The sequence below is a fragment of the Phlebotomus papatasi genome, chromosome 3, assembly GCF_024763615.1.
Source record: "Phlebotomus papatasi isolate M1 chromosome 3, Ppap_2.1, whole genome shotgun sequence".
In the NCBI taxonomy this organism is placed as follows: Eukaryota; Metazoa; Arthropoda; class Insecta; order Diptera; family Psychodidae; genus Phlebotomus; species Phlebotomus papatasi.
In genome coordinates, this window is record NC_077224.1 from 67137340 (window position 1) to 67164508 (window position 27169).

At 32.0% G+C, this 27169-nt stretch overlaps 1 protein-coding gene and 1 long non-coding RNA gene across 2 annotated transcripts in view; both read right to left on the reverse strand.

Annotated features, from left to right (window-relative positions):
• Positions 1-27169, reverse strand: part of LOC129807263 (RNA-binding protein 5-B) — a 98226-nt gene that overhangs the window by 17250 nt on the left and 53807 nt on the right. Inside the window, exons 8-9 of the mRNA XM_055856410.1 lie at positions 26829-26943; positions 21742-23582 (exon numbers count right to left, since the gene is read on the reverse strand). Coding sequence (XP_055712385.1) covers positions 21742-23582; positions 26829-26943 — 1956 coding nt within the window. The remainder of the gene's footprint in view (positions 1-21741; positions 23583-26828; positions 26944-27169) is intronic.
• On the reverse strand, positions 3594-5757 carry LOC129807269 (uncharacterized). Its single transcript, XR_008752253.1, has 3 exons — positions 5393-5757; positions 4114-4218; positions 3594-4045 (listed from the first exon to the last, which is right to left on the reverse strand). It is a non-coding gene; the product is annotated as an uncharacterized LOC129807269 (long non-coding RNA).

Below are 27169 nucleotides of genomic sequence, written 5' to 3' on the forward strand. Positions count from 1 at the left end.
CGAAATATAGTTACAATTTTGTTAGAGTTTTTTTTTGGAACCGTTTTGACTGGAATGTCTACAAATTTGAGATGATTTCGTTACATACAAAAATGGTTTCTGAAATTTGGAACAGAATTTGTTGTACTCGGCTATTTTGTTCCCACTGTCAGGAACAAATTGGTACATTTTTTTATAACATCATTATTCCTACATCTGTAACATATTTGTTCCAAAAATTTTAGGTGTCCGTGGACGAGGTAATTTTTGAAACGAAATTATTACTCATAATAATATATATTTATTACTCATAAATATTCGAAATTTTTGTACTTTCCTTTCAAGAAAAACAAATTTATTTTCAAATTTCAAATGGGAACTGTGCAAAATTTCGGCCAGCTTCAAATTTCAGCTACTTTGAGTGTAATTTTGGCCAAGCAATTAGATGAATTAAAATTATGGATTTAATCTTCGAATAGTCGATGATTTTTTTTCTTTTAAATATTTATCCTTTTTAGAATGTAATAATAGCACAAAAAAATGTAAAATTTTGGCATAATTTGATTTAAAATTGTGTAACAGAAACTACACTGTGGAAAGTCTTACAAAAAATGTGGTTAGATCGCTTGTGATGCTAACAGTTTTGTATTGAAGTACGAATGATTTTTAATCCAAATTTTTCATTAAAACTGATTGATTTTCAATAAAGATTGTTTTTGTTTATGTTAATAGTAAATCGTTCTTTAAATTCTAAGTAAAATTTTGCAACTGGATTACTTGGAACATAATGTTTGCTATTTCGGACACATTTTTTGTTTCCTCAAATTTCCTAATTATTGTAGTTATTCTTTTTTTTTTAATTTCTACGCTGTAAAATGTCTAAAAAACCAAAGAAATGCCACTATGAAAAAGATGACGTGGAAAAGGTCTTGAAAGGGCTCTGGAAGGCACAGTTGCTATAGAAATCTACGCATAAATGTGGGATACCAAGGTCAACTCTTCAGGTCTTCAGGATCAATTACACGAAGGAGATCAGGGCTTGTGGATTATTATAAATGTTTTAAACTAAATATTAAACTCATTCCGTATGATCTTTTGAAATTTTCAATCCGTTGTTTCACACAAAGTGTTCACAAACAAGGTGGCCGAAATTCCACTCAAAGTGGCCGGAGTATTACCCAAAGCAATATCTGTATTTTTCATTCATTTTTTCAATATTTTAGGAAATGATTTAAAGAAAACAAAGATGGTAAACTACTTTTTAGAGTTCAAAAGAACATCCATGAAAAAGAAGCATCAAAAATTTCAATGTATATTAAAAAAAATCAAAGTTAGAACTTTGGTGCTTTTTTGCAATTATGACGAAATTTGGCACACTTCATCTACATTAATATCATAATAAGAACCTCAAATATCAAAAGTTTTTATTTGCAGTGTTTTTCCATTAGTTCTCCTTTTATTTTTTAATTTTAAGTAGTTTTATGAAAAGAAATATGTGTTCCATTTTAATATTTTCTATCACAGAAAATCACTTTCAGGGAAATGTTTCAAGTGTTGCAACATAAGAAATTGAATTCTTCCTTTGAAAGCATCATGTACAAGGTATTCCCCAAACCACAAGCATAAACATTGCATAGTGTCAAAATACGATAGTAAATGTATCACTCTATGACACAATTCTACCTCAAAAGTGACTATGCGTTGTATCTGGTGAAAATGAAATTACAAACTTATATATAGTTGAAATTAAAACTGTATTGTGGGTGAAATATGGTAAGTTTTATTGTACCACACATACACACACAGAAAATTCTAAAGAGATATTCTCATAGAGACAGAAATTCTGCGGTAAATGTGGCTATGAATTTACCATATATAGGAGCTGTTATATAAGTTTGCTAACATTTTCTTAAGTCAAAACCCCATACTCATAATAAATTCATATCTACCAACACCAGACGATCATAATCCGATATACGTATTTCGACATTTTACATTTTCCAAGGATATAATAAAGAAATAATATTGTCATACACAATTTCTTTTTCACAATCTCTCCTTCTCTCAACACTTTCTCTTTCTACCCCATCCATGTATAGTCAAGTGGTATCATTCATTTATCCCATGAAAATATCAATTCAATTTGATAAAAATTTTATAAGAAGATACTGAGAGAAAATAATACGAATAATATGAAAATGAGCCTAATGTAGAAATCGATATTACCATTTTTACATTTATACCTTATATTCAGCATCAAATAGCAAATAAATTTAGGGATTTTTTTTCATTCTGACATCCAATCTTACATTTATAGAGACTGTATCCTAAAATATTTACACAAATTTCAATTTGCGAAATAAATAAGGAAAAACGCAATGTGGAACAGTCTGCAATTTTAAAAACTCAAAGAATTGACAGATATAATTTCTCACTTCTAAAATCGGAGGATATTTTCAAATATAACGAAATTTATGTAAAACTAAATTACGCCTAAAATCAATTAACCCTTATACGGGCTTCAGACCTAAGGCTTAGCCATATGGCTTAACTTCTCTAATATCTTATCAGTCAGGATTTTTTGGAAAATTTTGACTTAGGATTGGATTATAAAGGGCAAATGACCTATTGAGCCCGATCACAAGTAGATTTTGATTCTCCAATAGTGTCTTGGATGAAACCCAGTAACGCAAATTCGGTGTTTGTACAGTAGTACGACAAGTAGTACTCTGTATAGTACTTGCCTTATGGAAATTTTAATGACCGTGACACAAGACGTTCCAGGAACTATGTTCGGGGTTGAGTGGTGAAAATGTTGTGGGGAATTCGCAATTTTTGAATTTTAAAATAACGACCTTTTTTTAATTTCAACTGACCAACGGTTTTTTACCGGTTTTAACCGTATTTTTAATAATAAATCTAAAGTATATACTAAAATTAAATTTATTTGCATTTCAATTTACAAAATACATAATTAATTAATTTTATTATAAATTTAACAAATTCTTATGTTATTATATCGTACTTTCGCGATTTTAGTGGCATTTTGAACATTTTTGGGTTTTTTTCAATTTTTCATTACATAATTAGATAGAGAATTGTGTGCATTTTAAATCCGGTTTTATCTTAAAAAGTTTGTGCTGAAGATTTTCCTTAATTTTAAATTTTCATAAATGTTTTTTGCCGATTTTCTTAAAAAGATTAGTAAAGAGTGGCATTTCATTCATCCTAATAATTAAAATAAGATGATAATTAGGCACAAAAACATTTTCTTTCAATAATAATTAACTATTGATTAATATTTTATCAAAAAAAGTGTTCTTGTATTAATCCATGCAATGTGTGACATTTGTGAAAAATCTTAGTCAAATCTCCAAAAATATTAAGTGTAATTACTAGTATTTACTAAAAGAATGGCGAATCGCGCTAAAATGACATGTTTTGCATCAAAGATGTTTTTTTCTCAAATCTTTAAACTATTTTTTGTTAAGTTTTATAAAGTTATAATATAAAATTATTTACGAACGCAAAAACAACGCAGGGAAAGACAGAAAATATGTTCAGGAAATGACATTTCTATATCTCAATAAGTGACGGAAATTAGGTTTATATTTAGATATAAAATCAGAAAAACAAATATCTGTAAACGAAAGTTATGTTAAATATGATCAGTCCAATCTAACTCCAACATCATAGATTACTTGTGAAAAGTTCCACTTGAAATATTAATTATTAAAATACGAAAAAATTTAATGTTTATATACCCAAATACAAAATGTGCTACTCAAATCGTAAAAGTGCGAATACCATACAAAACGGAGAACATTTGAAAAATTTATTTAAATCAGTGCAATTAATGTACGAATCGCTGCCGAGAACATATTTTTAGTTACTTTAGTTCTTCATAACATTTAGCTATTTCAGCACATTTTCGGTAACATACGGTGTTAGGAAATATATTTCCGAAAAGATTGCTCCGAACCTGAAGCAGCAGACCTTTGCAAAATTACATGTGTCCGTCCTTCTCGTCATTTAACAGATTATCGTCTGCTGGCTCCAGTTTTATCTGTAATGATGATACAAAATAGTTTTAAAAATCACATATAAAAATATTTTCTTATTAAAAGTAAATACCTGAACTATATTTGAGTACGTGGAGTTCCAGGGTGTTCTTTCATCTTCCAATCACGTTGTTAACAACAATGTCCAGTTTCGAAGATTTGAATCAGTTGTGAAATACTTTTAGAAAAGAGAAAACTATATCATTTTTTAACCTAACACACAGATCCAGAAATTGAGGCAATACAATTATTTCATTTTCATTCGGATCTGGAACCCCGGGAACGCTACTTCCGGACTGAAAGTATTTAAAAAGTGCAGACATTTTCCCTAAATTACTCTAAAAATTAAAGAAAAAACTCTACCAAAGAAATCCTTTTCAACCCTAAAGGCGATTGGGCCATCCGTGTTACGCGTAGAGAAAATAATTTTTCCTGACTACCTTAAATTTATTTCTTTTTAATATTTGTACCATCTTTTCGCTATTTTTCGCTACTTAAAATGAAAGGAGGGAAGTGAATGGATAAAATTTTTTGTAATCAGTTGTTAGTGAATGGATTTTGTATCACTAGCATTTATTTTATAAAATTTTACTACTTAAAAAAATGAAGAAAAAAGGCTTACATTTGAGATAAGGTGCAGGTGACTTTGCACTTTTAGATAAATATTAAAAAATCAACAATTTTTAATAATAAACAATAATGAAGGTCTTCATATCTAAGGGTAAGATCCACGAGATCTATAAGATCGCACGGTCACCATTTTGATTTGACGTTACTGTCCGCCATTTTGAATAACTGTCAAAACCTGGAACTCATTCGATTGAGCTGAATTTTTTTTAAACCTAACACGCAGATCCACAGAGATTGAAGAAATACAATTATTTTTCATTCTTAATTACGATCTGAAACCCTAGGAAAGACATTTCCGGACAAAAAGTGTTTGAGAAATGAAAACATGTTCCCCTAAATTAGTCTAAAAAAATAAAGAAAAAATTCTATCAAAGATATCCTTTCTAAACATAATACACGTATCCACGGAGATTGAGGAAATTCTCACACTTAAATTGAATGTGGGGCCCAAAAAAGGGCTTCCGGGTGGAAAATGAATCAGAGTGAGGTTAGAACTTTCTAATGCAACCTTTTTTTCATCTACTGCCCCTATATATTTTTTACTTATTAAACAACACTATTAACTTGAATTTGGCACTCTTCAAGAATATTAAAAAAAAAAGATTTGCCTTGCGAGCCCCAAAAACCAAAGGACGCTCACTAAGCGTCATTTTTATATTTCAGTGTTTTTAAGACCTAAAAAATGAAAAACTCTACAGAACTGCAATCAAATTATCACGTACCTGTACTGTTCTCTGGAATCCTGCTGGTCAATTGCTTGAAAAAACACTAATTAATCATTTTTCACTAATAAGAAAATTCACAAAACTCTGAGGAATCAGCCATCTGACAGGCGAATCCGGAACAAAGTTCCAGGAACGTCTTGTGTCACGCTGTACAAATTTTCCATAAGACAAGTACTATACAGAGTCCTACACGTCGTACTACTGTACAAACACCGAACTTTTGGTGGTGAATGTGGGGAAAATACCGTAGCGCCGCCGCATTGGTGGCCACCGCAGAGAATTAAATTAGTTTTTGATGGTGACCACCACGCTCTGAAGAAATTGGGGGGTCGCCACCGTCAAAATTTTTCGAACCCAAAACTCTTTCGTTACTGGGAAGGTAAATGAAAATTTGCACAAAAAGTCGTTGAAGTCCGAAGAATTCAAATTCAATTTCGAATTTTCATACTAAATTTTCGAACAAGGTGGGGAAAATTTATCAAATATCACACTAAAAAATTGGCAAAAGAGTTACTCACTGATTATGGAGTGATTAAATACTGGGGCAAGAACAGTAAACATCGTTGTTCAGTTTTTTTCCTCACAACAATGTGAAGACCGTCACATTTTGACACTTGAGCGCTTTGAAATTCGAACAGGATGTAACTTCCGCCACCTTACGAAAGTATTAAGAAGTAAGAAAGTCTCTTTTTTGGATCTTCAAATAGATTTTCGAATTTTTCAAGATCTACTTCTGTACGGAAAGATTACATTTTGAAAAATCAATAAAATCGATTGGTGTTTAAGGTTTTGAGACCCTCGGGAACTGGGCTAAACCTCTAATCTGAAGACAGTCTTAGTTTTCTACAAATATTCTTGGTGATGCATTTCCTTTTCATTTTTGGGATTACTTGAATACGCGACATACGATTTTTATATGAAAATACCGTTGAATTATTCCTAATAACGGGTTTCCAAGGTCAAAGGTTAAAAAGGATCTAGAGAGCGTATCCCTCAGCCGAATGGTAACATGTTTGGGCCTATTGGAAAGGTTTTGGAATTTCTGAGGCAATTGAACAGGTTCGAATCGGTTATAATTCGGTAATGAACCGGTTATGCACCGATAAGTCATTTTTGTCCGAAAATCAAGTCCATTACTCTTAAAATTACTTTGGGGGATCTTTTGAGTGATTTATGAATCGGTTTAAATCGGTTGAGAACCGGTAAACAGTAAATGATGCGAAAGTACTTTTGAGTTACAAGTTCGAGCACTTCGCAATGTCTGGGATGTTTTGCTACCGCTTTTTAGAGAAAATGGCTCAGTTCAGTGAATAACCTTTCGAAGAGATAAAGCCAAGCCAAACATATTCGAAAATCTACCAGAAGCCTAAAGTGCGAATTCACATACACGCCGCTGTAGCGCTGATTGTGCTGCTATTTCGAATTTCGATATTCTTGACACTTCAATCGTCAACAATGTCAACAACAGTATGCAAACGTTTGCTGCAAAAAGTGAGCTTTTGTGTAGTTTTGTGAAATTTCAGGATATTGGAACGTTTGAATTACAATTTTACAAAGATAAATGTCCTTTTCCTGAACTTGCTCATTTTTGTGAGCGTCGGTTTGAACTTTCGTAAGTTCTCTCTGATATACCTTCGAATCGGTAAAGGAAAAACCTCAACTAGAGAGAGCTATCAAATCAGGAAGGTTATTACTGAACGAGAGGAATCAAGATAATATATTACTTTTTAAGATCCATTGATATTGTTGAAAAGAAAGTAATTAAAAATCTTAAATTTGTATTGTAGATATTATACTTCAAACTTCAAACTTAGAGATTTGATGCTTATATGCAATAGTCTTTCAAAAAGAAAAAAAATATTTTAACATTAGTCTCAGGGTGTTCTACATGATGAGACAAGAAAGATTTTCTTCGACGATCATATGATCGGACGCTGTTTAGAAGCAGATTAATAACCCTCTCTGTAGTCTAAAATCAGAAAATTGTTCTACAGAGAGGGTTATTTAGCTTCCCCTAAATAGCGTTCGAAAACAGTCGTCGAAGAAAAACTTTCTTGTCTCATCGTGTAGAACATTCTGAGACTAGTGTACACCGTAATACAATTCGAAATACTTTGAGATCGCTAAGCAGCGTCCATTGCCGTCTTAGCATCGATAATTAACTTCGAAAGTAGACCGGTGGAAAACTTTATCTACACAACCAAAAGAAATGAGTAAAGAAGAAAAACTATTTATCTTTGTTTCGTTCTCCTTTATTTTCTCATAAACCAAAGTTTCGGAAGGATGGTTTTCTTCCTTCCTCATGTATGGAAATTTTTGGTAAGAAACTTGTCACAAAGTTCATTATACTAATTCTTTAACTTTGCACACTGAATACTTCCATCAACTGTCTAATAGAGACTACACAGAGATTGTGTATTTGCTGAGCAGTTTGTGAAAGTCTTTAATGTGCAAAGTCTCAAAAGATAGTGCTACGATCTTTTTGATAAGTTCTTTCTTTAAAAAACCCATTACCTGACGAAGAAACGTCGGTTCATGAAAAAATAAAAAAGAAAAAGATAAAGGTCAAATCCCTGTTCAATTCAGTACACGGAATATTTTACAGTGCTGTCTCTCTATATGCACACTCTCTATATGCACAGCTTTTGTGTCGGTTGCATTCAAAATCAATTTGTTTACATTTTGACAAAGTACTAAAGAAAATTATTTTCTTCTTAACTAATTTTTCTTGTTTTTAATTTTCTTAATTTTATTTTTTCTGTCTCATATTATATTTAAAATAACACGGGAAATTCTAGAACAATAAAAAATGATAATTTATTAAAAGAAAGAAAAAAACCGTTGGGAATTTCAAAAAAAGTTGTGCATATTCAGAGAGAGAACTGTCAAAAAAAGTACCCAAACTGTGCATATAGCGAGACAGCACTGTATTGAAAATAATTTATATTATTTTATTTTTAAATTGTATTTTTCATCTATAATCTAGACAAAATCTTTTTTGCCTGTTCGCGTTTTATTTATATAAAAACTAAACTGATTTTACTCCCCATGACGAAAAATCTAAAGGTTTTTAACTGAGCTACTGTTCCCTAAAGCTAAACACGTAAGAAGATATTGCACGCTTTAACAATTTTAAACAGAGTTTTCTCGAGAATGAAAACAGATTTTTCCATTCTCTCTTCCAGGCAGCAAAAGCCATATTTCTGACCTGTCACAACTCAATTTTCAAGAATGTAGTGATTTAAAATACAATGAGAAAAAGAGTGAAAACCAAGACTAAAAAAAATGAAATTATTCTGAAAAGAACATTTTTATAAATCTATCAGTAAATACTCCTTTTCCACACCAAATTGCATCTGTTTTCTCTTCTATTTAATTTTTTTTTTTGCAACTCTCTCCCAATAAAATTCATCATTTTTTTTTCGTTCTTTCTGCGTTAAGCATTCGATTCAATTGAATTGCATGGGAAAACCCAAATGGATTTGGTTTGTGTCTATTGTCTCCGATTCTTCTCTTCTTTGAATCAAATTTTTTTTTTGTGTTTTTGATTCACTTTCTTTGGCAAAACGACAAAATATATTTATCATCTGCTACCCAGAAGAACAATTTACAATATAATACCCTAACGACAAGTCTTGTCCCATTTCTCGATGTCTTCGTCCCGTGAGTTGGAATTTAGTCTACGGTATATAAAGGATATGGGTTTCCGATAGGAAGCCACCCATACACATAAATATCAAAAAGAATCTCTATTTGACAAGAATTTTTCTTCAATTTCAACATTTTTTTTTCATCTTGTTCATAGCATCCTATCGACAAGAAATAGGGAGAGAGAGAAAAGCAACAAAAGGGCCACAAAAATGTTCTAACAAAATAGAATACAATTTACGAAAATAATAGAAAATGTGAATTGAAATTCACCACATGTGTTAATTGATTTTTCAAAATACAATACCACCCAAATAAAGACATATTCAATTTAATTCCTTCCTTCCCTATTCACATCCATTCATGCACCCCAAAATCTCATTGCATATCAACTAATTTTCATTACTCCTTTCTAACGTCTTTTACGAGAAATTTCAACTTCACCCTCTTTCTTCTTCACTTATTTGCTTTGCTTTAGCTAATGGTGAATCACACAGATTAATTGTATTATCGCATTCACTTAATATTCTACGTTTGCATCACTGATAAAAGAGAAATTAATTTTCACTCGTACAGCTTTTCCTTTTTCTCTCATGAACTTAATTTTCTCCTAAAGCAAGATAAATTTACAAAGGGAAAAAACATTTTTTTTTGTCAGTAAACTCTTCCAATTTAGTAAATAAATACTTTTACATAGGACAGTAATTACTCTAAACTACCTTAGATATCACGATCGATGGTTGTTAACTTCTTGATTGGATTTAGAACAGATGGATTTAACCCTCTAACGGTGTTTTCTTTAAAGGTGTCTACACATTGGGAGCAATTTTCGTCAAAAATTGCGTTTTTGACAGAAATTTGACGTTTCCCCCTACAACGCTGCAGGTAATTTCCTTCAAAAAAGCAATTTTTGACAAAAATTGCTCCCAATGTCTAGAGGCCATAATATGCGAAAAAAGTTCTAAAACAATGCTTTCTGGGATAATTATGATCCAATAAAGTCGAAAAAACCATCCATTCTTCATTATCTTTTTTAGTTTAGGCGCTAGGTGAGAAAATATAAAATTTTTTCGAAACTCTTTTTGCTTCTAAAATTCACATTTTTAGTTTTTTCAAATTTTTTAAATAAAATATACAAAGTAGAAATGACATATCTTTCAGTAAAAAATAAATTTATTTTAGTCAGATAACTTTAAATCGGTATTTTTATGGAAATTGGAAATGAGTTTTTTTGCACTAATATTTTTTGTTGCTTTTTCTCTGACCTGTCACACAAAACTGGGAATAGCAACAAAACGAAGAGTCAAAATGAGTTCAAACTTTTAAGAGATGTTTATAAGACTATTACCAAGGACACTATAGCACATTTAAATAAATAAACCCTTTATTGTCGCTGTAAATGTGATTTTTGTGAAGACCGCCTGGAGGCGGTCTTACCCGTTAAAGGGTTAAGTAAAAGAAAAATTCTTAAAACAATCTGTTTTATAAATTGACTTAAAATCACCCAAAAAATTTCCATTATAAGTATAAGCACAGGCACTTTATCATTTCATAACTGATTGATGCAGATTTGCTGCACCAGATTGCACAATATTTTGGTAAAAATTATCATTCAAAATAAAGTTTGGTCAAAATAAAAATGAAATGGAAACCGTAAAATATTAAGTGCCCAAAAATAATAAAGTATTCTTGGCAAAGGGGACACAATAATACGGGTTTCAGACCTGAGGTTTAGCCATGTGGCTTAAAATCTCTAATTTCTTCTCAGGTAAGATTTTTTAGGAAATTGTTGCTTCGGATTGGATATTAAGAGCAAATTATTCACTAGAATTTGAAAAATTAACAGAATTGTTTTTTATTTATATTTTTGAGGCCTTCGGGAACTGGGCAATGCCTCCAGTCTGAAGCCGGTATAAAGTTATGAACCATCTTGGCATTTTCCGTTTATTGTAAAGAGATTTAATATAATCACTTGTTTTTTTTATGCCAAATTTTCTTAAATGATGTAAGGTAAAGGCTCATAATTTTGTCCAGTTTCTTATTTTGGACGCTTTGAGGATAAAATTGGACACTAAAAATAAATTGATTTAAATTATGGTTTTTTATTCCAATATTTGATAAATAATGAATTCTATCTAAATATTTGTTCTTTTTGGAAGATTTTAACACTAAATACGTTAGATTTTGAATATGATTTGAGTTGAAATTGCTTTGTTGAAAATTCAGTGTGAGCAATTTCTTACGAAAAATATAACAGAACTTCGTGTTTACTTCAGTCTTATTTAGCTGTGATAAAGTACTAACAATGTTTCCTCGCTTTTTTGAGTGATATTATTGAATATTCATTGAATATTGTGTTGATTCACGTTAGTGGTGATTTGTACATTTGACCTGAAGTGAGATTTGCCTTGTGAATTAGATTGAGTGAGGTGATACTCCTTATTTTGGACAGGTGTATTCTCACGAAATTTCGTGAAGTTTTAGCTTTTGTGATGACTAGGTCGGACAAATGCCTGGAGAAACAAAGGAGCATCATCTCTACGAAAGAGATGTAGCGAGAAATGCCTTGAAAGGCTCCCGGAAAGGCCAGGGAATGAGCGAATCCGCCCGTACTTGGAGTACCGAAGTCAACTCACTTTAATTAATGATATGAAAAGTTTCCGGGCTTCTTGTGACATTCTACGTTTCCCTTACATGAACAGGAAGAGGACTTGGTAAGATTGGTTCATGAAATGAAGAACAATGGGCATCCTGTTGAGGCAGATTGTCTGTCCAAATTACAGCTAAGTTGTCCAAATTAATAACCAAGTTGTCTAAAATTCGAGTCAAATTCACCTCTACATATCAATTCATTTTTAAACGTATTAAGACTAATTTTAATAAAAACAAAGACAATAAACCCTTGCCAAGTTTCTAAACAACCCTTCAGAAAAGAGAGTAACAAAAAAAGTCGATTAGTATTGAAAATATCGCACTTCAAATTTGGAACATCGATGCTTATAAGCAAACTGGACAAAATTATGAGCCTTTACCCCATTGATTTTTTTTTCTGATCAATTTACTAATTTACTGATCCAAAATGTTTATCCCAAATAAAACCAACTTCAATCAAATCGGTCAAATCGTTCAATCAAATCGTCTGGATAATCTCTAAAGAATGTCCAAAAAATGAAGAAAAAGAAAGCACGACGCGTTTTCGAGTAATTCTACAAAAACTTGGTTTTGTAGGGTGATGGAAAGGGTGGGCATGTTAATGATCCCTTATGAAGCTTATGAGGGAGGGGGGGGGGCGAAGGACCCAAGTCTCAAGTCGGTTATAATTGGTTATAATAATGAGAATAATCATAATAATAGTAACAGGGGCTTCTTGACATTCATTTTTCCATACGTTTTTGCATAAAGACTTTGAAATCTAATGGCAAGTTTTTTCCTAAAGAGAATTGACTTATCAGTGTGATATATTTCGTAATTATAAATAAAAAGCTATCTCAAAATACATATTTCATAATGTTCGTCGAAATAATACAAGAACTACGAGCAAATTTGTTTAAGTCGCGGTGCAAATTCTGTAAATTTTTTAGAAGGAAAAGTGAAAAATAGCTTCACTTTTTATTAGCCGTGATGGGCCCCTGAATAGTAATTTATTAATTTATGCACAGGTTGCATAATATACCAATAAGGACCATACAATAAACCGGTTTTAAACCGGTGATGATCTGGTTCATAATCGAAAACAAATTTTTATTCGGGATATAATTATATTGCTCCATATCCAAAATACCAATGTTATGAATGATTTATTAATCGGTTCGAATTGGTTGCGAACCGGTAATGAACCGGTTATGAACCAATAAGTAATTTTTGTCCTGAAATCCATTCAATGACACATAAAACTTTTTTTGGGGTATCTTTTTGGATCTTTAGGGTTGAGAACCTGTCAACGGTGAATGATGCGAAAGTACCTTTGAGGTATAGCATTTAAGTCACAGGTTCGTGCACTCCGCAAAACCTGGGAAGCTTTGCCACTGTTTTTTTTTGTTGATATTTCCTTCAAAAAAGCTCAATTACAAAAAAAAAGAATAAGTTTTCAGTTCATTGAAGTTCTCTCGTACATTTATAAAACGAAATACTAAAATTTTGTCCTGTCATGTCAATAACTTTTACTCAACGTTTGTTAGTATCATTTGGTGAACTTTAGTAAAATTCACGGCAATGGTTGAAGTTTTTGAATGTTCCGAACATCCATCGTCTTTCAAGCTGATTTGGAATTTAACTTTTACTCTTTATAGACCATAAAAGATTTAGTAAGCCAATTAGATTTAATCTTACTTTTTTTTCAATTTTGTAAAGGATATTTTCAAAGTTAAATTAACTCGGTAGCCTAAATATCCTTCCGCATTTCGCGCTTTTAGCGATTTGATTTGTACATAATATTTTAAATAAAACATTTCTGGGATAAAAACGATTATTCATCTATCAAAGTATATTATTGTCCATTAGCAAATCATTATTGAATAAGAATAAATTCCAAATCAATTTTAAATAATCAAAACTGAGGATTGCCAAATTGTGACTTATACAAATGAAAAATCCTTTGGCATAGATTTTTAGGTCAGTAACTGAAACAATGAGATAAAAGAAAAAAACGTAATGTCTCTCTTAAAGAATACAATTTAATCTGTTGACTTTAATTTATTGATTTCTCATGTTGAATGTGAATTGAAAAAATTTTCTGCATTTATAGACGAGAAACCACAAACTTTTCCATTCATTCAACCATTCTTCAAACCAATTTCCTCCATTTTACTCGTGCAACTCCCACACTGAGGGATATTGTTGCAGAAAATCTTACATATCTACCATATATACCTTATACTTCCTCTTTTATCAGATTTCCTGAAACATTTGATGCTCTCTACAAAATCTTAGAAAACGAGCACACAACATAATGAAATTTCTCTAGGGATTGAATGAAATTTTTCTTAAAGTTGAGGAAATTTACAAAAAAGAAATCTCCCATGATTGATACAAGCTTCAAAAAATAAATTCTCGTAATTGACCTCTTTTGCTATGAGTCAATTGTCGTAGATATTTAACCCAGAATGTTCAAATAATCTATATTGCATTTCATATTTAACTCAGTTGATAATGAAACAACAAAAAGTAAATTTTAGTTTGTCAAACTTACTAATTGAGCTAAATTAAATACCCACTGGAATATTTTGGAATACAGGGTGTTACAAGAAAATTTCTTTTGATAATATCCATTGTAAATGGAAATATAAAAATCTTTTCTATTTCAGTTTTTAATTTTTTAACGATTTATAAAACAAAAAAAAACATTAGAACAGCAATGTCTTTTTTCTAGGGCCAAAGCCCTCTGACGTTAAAGAGAACAGTGAGAAAATTAGATGATCATTCATCATCATCATCATTAGATCAACAACGTGTGGATCAATATTGTTAGAATTGCATTAGAATGCAGCTGATTCTATTCCATTTCTCTAAATAGTTTATTTTCCAATATAGGGTAAGTGTGCCAAATTTCGTGTGCGAAATACAGGATCCAGCTGGGAAATTTTACCCGAAATTTAAAGATTGATTCACTATTAACATAAACAGAAACAATCTTTAATGAAAACTAATCAATTTTCATGAAAAACACCGAAGGAAAACCCTCTGCACTTCACCAAGAGTCAAAATCACAAGACTGCTAGAAACACAAGTGATCTGTCATAGCTTTTGTAAGACTCTTTCCACAATGAGTTTTTACAACGCAATTTAAATTCAAATTATACCTAAAATTTAAAGGTCTTTGAGTTAATACATCCTAAAATGAATAAATATTTAAAAGCAAAATGAATTCATTGACTATTCGAAGATTACATACATAATTTTAATTAATTTATTTGCATGGCCGAAATTACTCTCAAAGTGGCCGAAATTAGAAGCTGGCCGAAATTTGGAACACTTCCCCTATTAATTTAATGATAATGACAATAATAATAATAATAATAATAATATTAATCATTAGAGAGGTCTTAGAATCCGTTACAAGTTTATATTAGACTGAATCCTATTCAAAATCGTTTAAACAGGTTCCGAACCCATAATTTCAGGAAATGTGTGAATCAAAATTACCTTTTGAAAATTACCATAGATTAGTCAGATTCATTAAAGTAATATTGGAAAACTATGAAGTGTTCGAAGCCAAAGTGTGTGCGAAACCTGAAAGTTCTTCCCTATCCTAATTGATTTTCAACAAAAGAAAATTTAAAAAAAAAAAAGGTATTTATGTTGAAGCGTGAAAAATATTAAAACAGAGAGTTAATTACAAAAACATTTCGTCCAACTGCAAAAAAAAAAAACATTCGCAATATTCTTTTTCTTTTAATGGATCAACATTAAAATATAAATGATTCATATATAATAAATTAAAAAATAAACAACGGAAAAAGTATTTAATTAAATTTTATCTACCTATTTTGTCCACCCTGTGTATCAATTATTCAAATTTTAATTAATATTTTCAAAATGCAATCTTCAACCACTTTCCACCATATAGCAAAATTCGTCCTTTTGCAGTTCTAACTAAATTTAACTATGTGAACACAGCTAAATTGTTTTAACCAATTAGCAAAATACGGTTGAACTGCAGCATACAACTTTTTCTCTTGCACAAATATTGATGGAAGAAATTTTCACCACTACTCGTCTGCTAAATGATTCAATTTTATCCATACATATAGGTATATATCAGTTTTCATTCCAGAGGCGTAATGTCGATTTTCTATTAGGAGAAATTTAATTATAGGAAGTCTAATAAATATATTCATTCCCATGTTACAATCTGAACACTGATTGTTGAATTTTTTTTTAATTTTATTTTTGATGTGCCAAATAAATTTTATTAAAAATATTATAATAAAAAATAAATAAAAATATGAGACACAAGAACATTTTGCTTAATGTCTTCAATGGCACAAAAATGTTATCAATATGTTAAGGTAACTGTACCAAATTTCGGACAGCTTGCAATTTCGGCCACTTTTTTTGTTACTCATTTTTCCACAAATTTTTAGTTTTTGCACACTCTAGAGATTATACAATGCAAGAAAAGCAAAAATATCGCTTCGACGAACGAGATGATGTGAAAAATATTATGGATATATTCCGGAAGGACTAGGAGCTATGAGAATCAAGGTGTCCGAAATATCACCCAAAGCTATATCGATATTTTTAATAATTTTAACAAGAATTTTAGAGAAAACAAAGACGGTAATCTATCTACAAGGTTCTAAGCAACATTCCTCCAGTTGAACATTTTGACAAGATAATTGACATAATAATAATTCATTCACAATCTACATTTGAATTGTGAAAGTTGTAAAAATCGTGCAACATGGCTGAAATTTACATCTGAAAACCATTTAAGTATTAGCATTACAATTTTGAACACATTTTTAAGAAATGCTTCAAAACTTTCGTCTTTCCATAACTAATAAACTAATAGCCTAGTTCAGTTTTTCCAAAAAAAGGTTCTTTCCTATTTTAGCATTTCATTGTTTGAAACGAGCCCTAGTGAATTAATCGATTTTTTTAAGATTCGCGTAAATTTCATAATCAACATTTTTGTTACCAATTTCCGAAATATGAACTATATAAATATTTAATTCATTTTATTGACCATTTTAATAGCTATTTTTATTGGCTATAAATCTACAAAAGTATTTGCGAAACTTTTTTGAGAAAGTTTTTTTTTATCCGCAATAAAATTCAAACATGATGGTATGTTTAATATTACGTTTAATAAACCTCATATCAAATATGATGATGTAACTGCTCTATATTTACTCGTAAAGACTCAGATGGCTTTAGAAACATTCAATAACTAAATGTGGTCAAATCTTTCGCGTTTTGAAACACAACTCGATACAAGGATACTAGCAGCCTTGAGAAACGGATGGCGAGGAACTAAAAAAAAACTTATGCCAAGTTATACTAAACTTAGGGCAAACTTGTGCAGCTTCGTATGGAAAATAATATGTAAAGTTCAAGATTTTTAGAAAAAATCTCTTACTCATTAGGTCTCTAATTCCACCTCACAAAATCCCTAAAACCCCTTAGATTTCCCCCTAGAGGAATACTAAAATTTAGTGGCGATTTTTATGAATCTGCTCCGGTTTGCTTAGCTACGTACGAAAATTTTCCACCTATGTACGCCTCATTTACACCGCAAACATTACACCGAACACAAAAATTTACACAACAGTGTTTAGATAGAACTTTCATCTACTTCCTTTAACCGTTTGTAGGAGGTATCATGCGTTTTAAAATCAATTTCACGTGATTTTTCTAAGACATGTGTTTGTAACACTTGGAAAACCATTTTTCCACTGCATTTTGACTGTCAATTTTATTGCAATTCTCCGATTTCCTCTAACCTCTCCAATCTTTCCGTACAGAAGTAGATCTTGAAAAATTCGAAAATCTACTTGAAGATCCAAAAAAGCTCAAACAGAAGTAGATTTTGATTCTCAAATAGTGTCTTGGATAAAAGGTAAATGGAACTCTTTGTACAAAAAATCGTTGAAGTTTGAAGAATTCAAATTCAATTTCGAATTTTCATACTAAATTTTCGAACAAGGTGGAGAAAATTTATCAAATATCGCACTAAAAAGCTGGCAAAAGATTTACTCAGTGATTATGGAGTGATTAAATACTGGGGCAAGAACAGTAAACGTTGTTGTTCTGTTTTTTTTTTCCTCTAACAATCTGAAGACCGTCACATTTTGACAATTGAGTACTTCGGAATTCGAACAGGATGTACATCAGTCACCTTGCGGAATTATCAAGAAGTAAGAAAGTCTCTTTTTTGGATCTTCAAATAGATTTTCGAATTTTTCGAGATCTACTTCTGTACGGAAAGATCGGGAAGTTTCCGTCAATAATTCCATTTTTGACAGAATTTTGACGTTTCAACCTGCAGCAGTGTATACAATTTCCTTCAAAAAAGAATTTTTTGACGAAAATTGTTCTCAATGTGAAGAGGCCTTAAGAAGTGTCAAATTTCACACTAAATGACATTAGACGAGTTAGTACATTTCCAGTTCGTCTTTTCTAATCCTTTGCTTTTAGATATTTTCCAATCAAACGTGAATATTTACGAGTGGAAATTTTGATATTGAAGAAGAAATAGCTTATTCATGTTCGTTTTAAACATTTTTTTCCATAAGTGTAACTACAACCCCTAATACGGCTAAAAAGATAACATTTACATCGATTTCAAATCATTTCCGTTGGGGTACAATTACCATTAATGGAGTGTTATTTTAACATTTTCGGATTTCTCTCAGTGTTAGAATCTAATATTTAAATAAAAAAAAATGGAGTGTTCAGAACTACACCTGTTCAGTAGTGCTCCAGTTTCCCATACATTTTGTAGGAAATTTTCATCGACATTGGACAAACTATAATCCAACTTTATGACATATTTTTACGAGATAAGAGGTAAAATAGAATAAAATTGTAAGTATTTAATGGACGCAACTGAGTGCCTGGCCCTAGCAAATTCGAGTGGATGGACACTCTTTTAACTTAATCCGAAACACTTTCTCTACTTCTATGCACAAAAACCAAATCATTTTCATAATATAAAAACGGCAACAAGCCAAGAAAAAATTTGTCTAGTAAACTCTCGTAAACTTGTCGTGTAGTAAAATAAAAAAAATACAACTTATAAAATACAATTTTCAATGGATTTTGTTGCCTTATATCTTTATGCCTTATGTTACCCATATACAATCTGTTTGTGCCAACTTTTTATGAGAACTTGGGAACTGTAAGTGGCAAGATTTATTCTCTTCTAAAGGATTTTTAAGTGACAAATTCCTGCAATTTCAGCACAAGACGTAATTTAATTTAAGTCAATTAAATGAATTTCTCATTAAGTGTACTGAAAATTAATAAACTTTCCACATAAAATCCATACAAAAGTCTAGTTGTGATTTTACAATTCCGCAAGTGCACAAAGAAAAAATGAGATTACAAATATTTTTTTCATTCAAATGTTTAGATGGAAAAAACATATTAACGATTTTCATGGTAATTTTAGAACTCTTTAGGGGTTAATTTTACCATAAGGGAAGGGTAGCTGTAACCCCCAATACACCTAAGGGTAATATTTACACAAATTTTGGATCAGTATTGCACAGGTAAAATATTAAATTGACAGAATGTAATTTTAATACACACAGAAAAATATGTTTAGTTAAAATTGTTCGTAAATGTTTGTGAATTTCTATTGAGAACTTACGAAATGCTCGTAAATCGTATAATTCACTAACAAGTTTGTAAAAGTTTGTACTTTTTCCACAAACAATGTTCGTAACATCATCACTTGACTAGCATTTTTCTTTTGTTCTTTTACAAAGATTTATTCGTACATTTTTGTCTATCTGGCAAAACTTTTGCGAACAAATGACAGAATTTTACAAACACTTTTCTGTCTTTACGAAACATTTACAAAAAAACCCGGCTAACACAAGGTAAGCTGTTACTAGTACAGTGCTGTCTCTCTATATGCACACTCTCTATATGCACAGCTTTTGTGTCGGTTGCATTCAAAATCAATTTGTTTACATTTTGACAAAGTAATAAAGAAAATTATTTTCTTCGTAACTAATTTTTCTTTTTTTTTTTAATTTTCTTAATTTTATTTTTTCTGTTTCATATTATATTTAAAATAACACGGGAAATTCTAGAACAATAAAAAAAATGATAATTTATTAAAAGAAAGAAAAAAACCGTTGGGAATTTCAAAAAAAGTTGTGCATATTCAGAGAGAGAACTGTCAAAAAAAGTACCCAAACTGTGCATATAGCGAGACAGCACTGTACAATGCTATAATTAAAGGCATTGTCGATGCTCTTAAATAATAACTTAAGCCAAGTTCATAAATTAAGTTCTTAATAAGCACTTATTAAGTACTTAATTAAGGATTTTTTTGAGCGAAAGTAGTGACATCTGGTGGCAAAAAGTGGAAACTGGAATAGAGAATGCGATAGATACATGTTAACCATTAGTTAGAAAGAGATGAGGAAAATGACATTTCAGAAAACATAACCACAAAATGTTAGTAAGCACGTGAAGTGTCTATAAAGTTTTCTTTCTTTTTGTCACAAATTTATAAATAGTGAATTTCAGTGAAATTAAATAACTTAACATCCTTCTTTGCATTTTCATGTGGTAAGTACATATAACTCAAGGTTCTCCCCGTACTCCCTATAACCTTGTAATCCTGAAATGTTATTAAGTCCACAAGTATCCCAAAATCTATTAAATTTTTTCTTTTATGCTTTCAACTTGCGATATGGAAACTTAAATTTCCAAGAACTGACCCATTTTTTTTTGTTAAATCCTCTCTTCAGTGCGTGATCCGGGAGTGTAAATTATCCACAAAATTACCAAATTTTGACGAATCCTCTCTCCAGACCCACTCGCGTAATCCGAGAGCCGGAAGTGCATAACTTCACGCAGTCCCATAAACTCACGTTTCGGGAGTCTAGTTTTTCAAAAGTTTTGAATATTATTAATTTTTTATTTGATCGTTCCTTTGATTTTTTTGTTCCAGATGCATCTTAAACATTTCTCAGGAGAAATTTGAGGACAACAAGAGTTACATTCAGCAAAAGTTGCAACTGGAGAAAAAGTATTGTGCTGGACAACATAACAAAGCTGCGGTAGCAACATGTTCATCTTGCCAATTAGGCCAATTAAGCAAAAGTGTAATTTTGACTTTTATTTCAGAAATAAACAATATGAAGAATTAAAAATACATGTTTTATATGCATTATTAGGGTAACTCATTGAAAAGCGCTTAGTTGAAAGTACTTAATTAAGTACTTAGTTAAAATACTTTTCGTGTCCTTAATACAAACTACTTAATTAAGGACCTTAACAAAGACCTTAATTAAGTACATAGTCTTAAGGCTGAGTCATGCCATATTAGTTTCACTACTCACCACAAAGCGCTGACGTTTGTCTCATTTTCATATATTTTTTAAGTAGTTGTATGTGCTACAGCTCCTTAAAATTAAGTCATTGAATTAAGAACTTATTAAGTACTTAATAAGTAATTAATGTGTTAGCCATGAAATTTTGTAAAAGAACAAAAAAATGCTCATCAATTAATCATGTTACGAACAATGTTTCTGAAAAAGAAGTACAAACTTTTACGAATTTCTTTTGTGGGTTACGTATAACACACAAAATTAACCCATCACTGAGAAAAAAACGGGGTGTGATTAACATTTTTTCCTCATAACTTTAACACTTTTAAGGTGTAAAAATATATCAACATTTTTTAATTTAATGTTAATTTTACACCTTTTTAAGGGTAGAAATAACATGAAAAAGGGTAACTTTAACCCACAATACACATAAAAAGGGTAATATTTACACCGATTTCGGATCAATACTGCAGAGTAAAATTAACATTTCCGGAATGTTATTTTAACTTTTTCGGATTTCTCTCACAGTGATCGTAATTAACGTGTATTTTTGGTAAGTCTCCAGTAGAAATTCTCAAACACTTACAAAAAACTAATGTTTTCTGTGCAGTTGGATTTCTCTCTCAGTGTGCAAAATTTCCTGAAAATCATGTAGAATTTCTCAAAAAAAATTTATTCTTCACTTACCTCAATGATATTTGTGCGTCCCTGATTACTCCTACCCAGTCCCTGCCCTTCAGTCCACCCCATTTTCTGCAGCAATTTATTGCCAACATTATTCTGCCCAATTGGTACACTTGTCGATGCAGCTGTTGCAGCTGTACTTGTTTTCTTCTCAATCTCCCGCTGAAAGCGTTCTTTGCTACGATTAACTGGTGGTGGATCTGGTTCACCATACTTCATACGCCTCTCATGTGCACGATCCCTATACGATTGTCCTGCACCACCAGCAGAATCACCACCACCAGAACCTCTGGCTAAATTGTATTTTCGCATATTTTCAAGATGAAGTGTTGATTTTTGTAGATGTTTCTGCAGTATATCTGGTGATTGGAATGCTCTCTTGCACAATAGACACGTTAATTTATCAAAATCCACATAGTCTTTTTCATTTGCCGGAGCAACAAAACCACCACTACCACCACCATCGTGACCATCATCTTGATCATTTTCTGAATCAGAACCATAAGCTGCCACCAATTTTCCCGAAGAATTATCATTTATGCCAAATTTCAAATTACCCTTATCCTTCTTCTCCAATATACTAAAACCAACATCAGCATAGCCACTTTGACTATTAGCCTTTCCATGTCCACCTCCGACACTTCCATTATCTTCCTTGTTGACAACCATTGGTGTCATCATATTCATATCTTTCTTCTGATTTAGTTGTTTTGCCCACTTTTCCATATCTTTCACAATTTTTTTTGCCACTTTCACTTTATCCTGTTTAGCCACTTCCTTCTTTCCCTCCTTTCTCAACACTTCCTCCCCACCCACCATTGATGTTGACGCCTGCTTTGATGATGCCTCTCCTTCACTCTCAGTACCCATATGACCACCACTAGATGCTGCAGATGAAGATGCTTGAGATGCACTACTTGGTGCTAAGACATATGTACTATTGTCATTGTCCCAGTACAAATATGCATTGATCTCACTATTGTAGTAATACTGTGAGTGTGCATCGTAATACAGTCCAGTGGTAGGATCATAGTAAAATCCCGATGTCTCATCATATTGATAGAGTGAGACATCGGGTGTTGGATATTTCTTTCCATCTGTCCCTTTGGGTATCTGAAGTGGTGGTGCTACTGCTGAATTGCCGGAATTTGTTGATGTATCACCACTACTACCACCACCTCCACTACCCCTACTACCCCCACCACTACCACTACCACCATCACTACCCCCCTTCCCATGATATTTTCCACCTTGTTGAGCAATCTGTTTCCTCTGTATGGCTGACTGAGCTACAGCAGCACCCGAATTTGCTGTCTCACCCCCCATTTGAGATTGTGTCGGCAAATTGCTAAATTGTCCTTTCGATATCTGTCCCATATAGTACTGTGTATAGTACTTCAAGTAATGCTCATGCTCAATCGTATTTGACGCATACATATTTGCACTGTATTCCGCCAAACGTGGTACATCAGCCATTGTATATTGATAAGTATTGCTACCTTGGTAATTCCCAGATGAATCATCGTGTGGTGTCTTTGAATTCAATTGTTGCTGCTGCTGCTTCGATGAATTTGGATTTTCCGGATCAACACAATATGATATCAAAACTTCACGATTCTCAATCTTTAGTGGTGGTTCGAGTCCCTTAAGGGCATTGTGTGTATTCATAGAATCAACTAAATTGTCAAAAGATAGATAGCATACACCACGCGATGTTGATGTCAAGGGATCACGACATATAAGAATTTTGGAGATTTTTGATACAAGTGTCGGTACAACTTCCTGCATCACCGTCAATACACCCTCTTCATTTGTCAACACGTCCAAATTCCTCAACATGATTTCTACACGCAGAGAACAAAAACACAAGAAATACTCTAGCTCTCTCGTTTTCTCCTCTAAACCTTTTCTTTTTTTTTTGCAAAATTCATCCATAAATCAAACCACAATTTACACATTTTCCTACACTCAGACAAATTTTCATCTCTCTTTTTTTCCTCTTTGAATTTTATTAATTAAATTTTCTGTCAATATTTGTGGTGGTTAGAAAAAAAAACACACTACATTTCAGAATTTCGCACAAAAAAAACAAAATGCAATAAAAGTTTCACGATAAACTCTGGTAAATAAATTGCAGCACGAAATTTTTTCAATAATAATAATATACGCAACAAAAGCGAAATCAATTTTATTTTCTCCGAATTGATAAAATCATGGTGCAATTGGTAAGAGCATTCGCCTTATGGGCGCACTGAGTTCCATGACTTGATTATCAAAGTTGTGAGTTCGAGTCCAGCCCTATGCAAATAATTTGAAGCTTCTGAAGGAACATTTTGACAAAAATAGACACCATGGGGTAAATTCTCTAATTTTGGTGAGTTGGTCACCAGTGACAGACTCACGAAAAAATTCGACCACTTTGTTCTCACTTTCTCATATTTTATGATTCTGTATGCTTGAGTGAGAAGTTAGTGACAATTTTTCCCGCGACTTTTTGACAGAAGTGGAGGGCCATCTTTTAGTACCGATTTTAGTACTTATTTTGCTCTAAATTTTGAACTAGCCCGCAGGCGAAGATTTTCTTCTTCTGAGATGTATGCAAAAGTGATGTGTCAACGTCAACGTATTTGTGTCTAAAGTGAGTTTTATAATTTCGCGAAAAAAGTAATAAAAACAATTATTAGAATTAGAATGTCGAGTGAGATATGTGGTTTCTTTTAGTTTAGTGGCTTTGTAACTTTAGTATTAACAAGTTTTGTTTTTTTTTTTGTGGCTCAGTTCCTGAGAAAGTAGTGAAGTGTTTCATCCGTACAGAATGAATTTTTATTGATACCTGAGATCAAAGAGTTGAAAAATTAGTTGCTCCTTATCATCATTGTGTTCACAGGCCCCTCTAAACATCCTTCCAAATCTATCGATTCAGCCACATTTCCCATAATTTTCTCCGAGTCACCGAACCATCATCGCGCGAGAAGTGTCACGAAAATATCGTGACAAGTCTCACAAAAATGGGCATAGAGAATCACACTTAGTGACAAGTTTCGGTATTTTCTAATTTTTAGCACTTCTCACGTTCTCACAAAGTTAGAAAATTCACCCCCAGTAAGGTAAAGTGCCCTCGAGTCGACCGGTTCCTCGACTCGACCGGTTTTCAATATTTGAATGTTTTATGGGCCATTTCCATTGAGAAACTTTTCGGATTATTGTAATTCCTAATTCACATGAAAGCTCGCAAAAAAGCCCAGTTTTGAATACGAACAACTCGTTGACATTTGTTTCTTTTGATTTAGCTTTGGGGTAAAAATGCATAAAAACAATCGAAACCTTCAAGAAATCACTATTAAAGGATATCTTTAATCGTTTGGTACGAAAACTCAAGCAGGGAAAGAGATAGGGTGAAATGAACGTCTATTGACAGTTTAAGGACTCGTGTCAGTACTTATTGACACCCTACTCTGTACCATTTGGGATATGAAATTTGAACATCTCTGTTTTTAGTAAAAGGTATAATACAGAAAAAACGTTATATTACTAATATTTTACTAGATACATTAAATAATTTTCAACATTTTAACAAAAGTATCAATAGAGGTTCCCTGTCGAACAGACGTTCCTCCGACCCTAATGAGGGATAATTAAATCGATTATCACTTTAAAACAGCAACATTACTGTTTTCCGACGCACTTCTTACACTTTGCCCGTCTTTCCCGTAAATCAGTGTTCTGGGCACACCGTATCCCCAATATAGGGACATTTTCTCACTGCACGCACTATTTTCACCATTAAAGAACCAAAATTTACTTGAATTTCATCTAAAAACACCTTCATTGTGAAATGAAAACAAGTTTTTTTTTTATATGGAAATTCGCTCATCTGACACCTCATAGGCATGTAAGTATCAGAAAAAAACTCAATGGATGGCGCTGTTCCCGATAGGAACAGTGTGGAAAACTGTTCACAATTTTTATTTTTTAAGTTTTTATAAGGAAAAGTTCAATCAAATTGAACTTTTTCTCATAAAAGCACCCTTTCTTTCATATGGAGTTGAAAATTTCCTAACAAATCTCTTGAGAAATCTTTCAATGGAAATGGCCCATTAATGGTGAGTTTCTATAAAATTGTCACTGATTTGTATTTATTTATGGAATAAATGACCTATTAATGTTAGATCATACGAAAATTATTATTAGTGCAAATAATAAATTGAATAAATAACTCTATCGGTCGAATTGACACTGAGAAAAATAAGAGGGTGCGATTAACTTTTTTTCCTCATAAGTTTAAGACTTTTTAGGTGTAAAAATATATCAACATTTTTTAATGTTGATTTTACACCCTTTTAAGGGTAAAATTAACATGAAACAGGGTAACTTTAACCGCCAATACAGCTAAAAAAGGGTAATATTTACACCGATTTCGGATCAATACTGCAGGGTAAAATTAACACTTCCGGAATGTTGTTTTAATTTTTTCGGATTTCTCTCTTAAATGAAATTATGATGAAGTGAAACAACATAGGGTAAGTGTGCCAAATTTCGGTATAGTTGCATGCAAGCGCCAAAGTCTCAAGTTTGAAATGTAATATTTTTAATAGAAATTGAATTTTTTTTGTTACTTTTTAATAAGGAGTGTTTCTTGTAGACAGTTTATCGTCATTATTTTCTCTAAATTCATTCTTAATCATTTTTAAAGGGAATAAAAACGTAGACATAACATTGGTGTCCTATTTCGGCCACCGTCATTCTCATAGTTCCATGCCCTTCGGCAAATCTTCCAATGTGTTTTTCACATCTTCTCGTTTGTCAAAGCTAAATTTTTTATTACTTTTTGCATTGTATATTCTCTAGAGTATGTAAACCCTATAAATTCATGGATATTCGAAGAACAAAAAATATGGCCGAAATTGCAAGCTGGCCGAAATTGCAAGCTGGCCGGAATTTGGCACACTTACCCTATAGACAGGTTTTTCTAACCACCACAAATTGTACGTATACAGATCAATACGTATTGTAAAAATTTACCCTGACAAAAATTTTTTAGGCTTTCAGCAAACACACATCCAAAAAATAATGTTTCTGAGTGTACTTACTTTTTGTTAGAATATTGCTGACTTCATCACTCCCTTCGCCACCTTTCTCGCTCTCCTCCCGCGAAGCGTAGCACTTGAAGCAATTGTCGCGTCGCTTAAAATTCAACACACCGCACTAAAAGCAAAAAAAAAATAGAGAAGATAAACTAAATTCAATTATCATATTAGTGGTAAATATTGGGAAAGATACAATTCCACCGTATAGATTTTATCTAACTACCTCATTTTAATTGCATCCCTAAATAAATTTGATGTCTTTTAATCAAATATTCATCCAAGTACCGTACCAGTATTCGTTTGTTCTCTAGTCTAGCATAAATTTCATTAAATTAATGACTTTA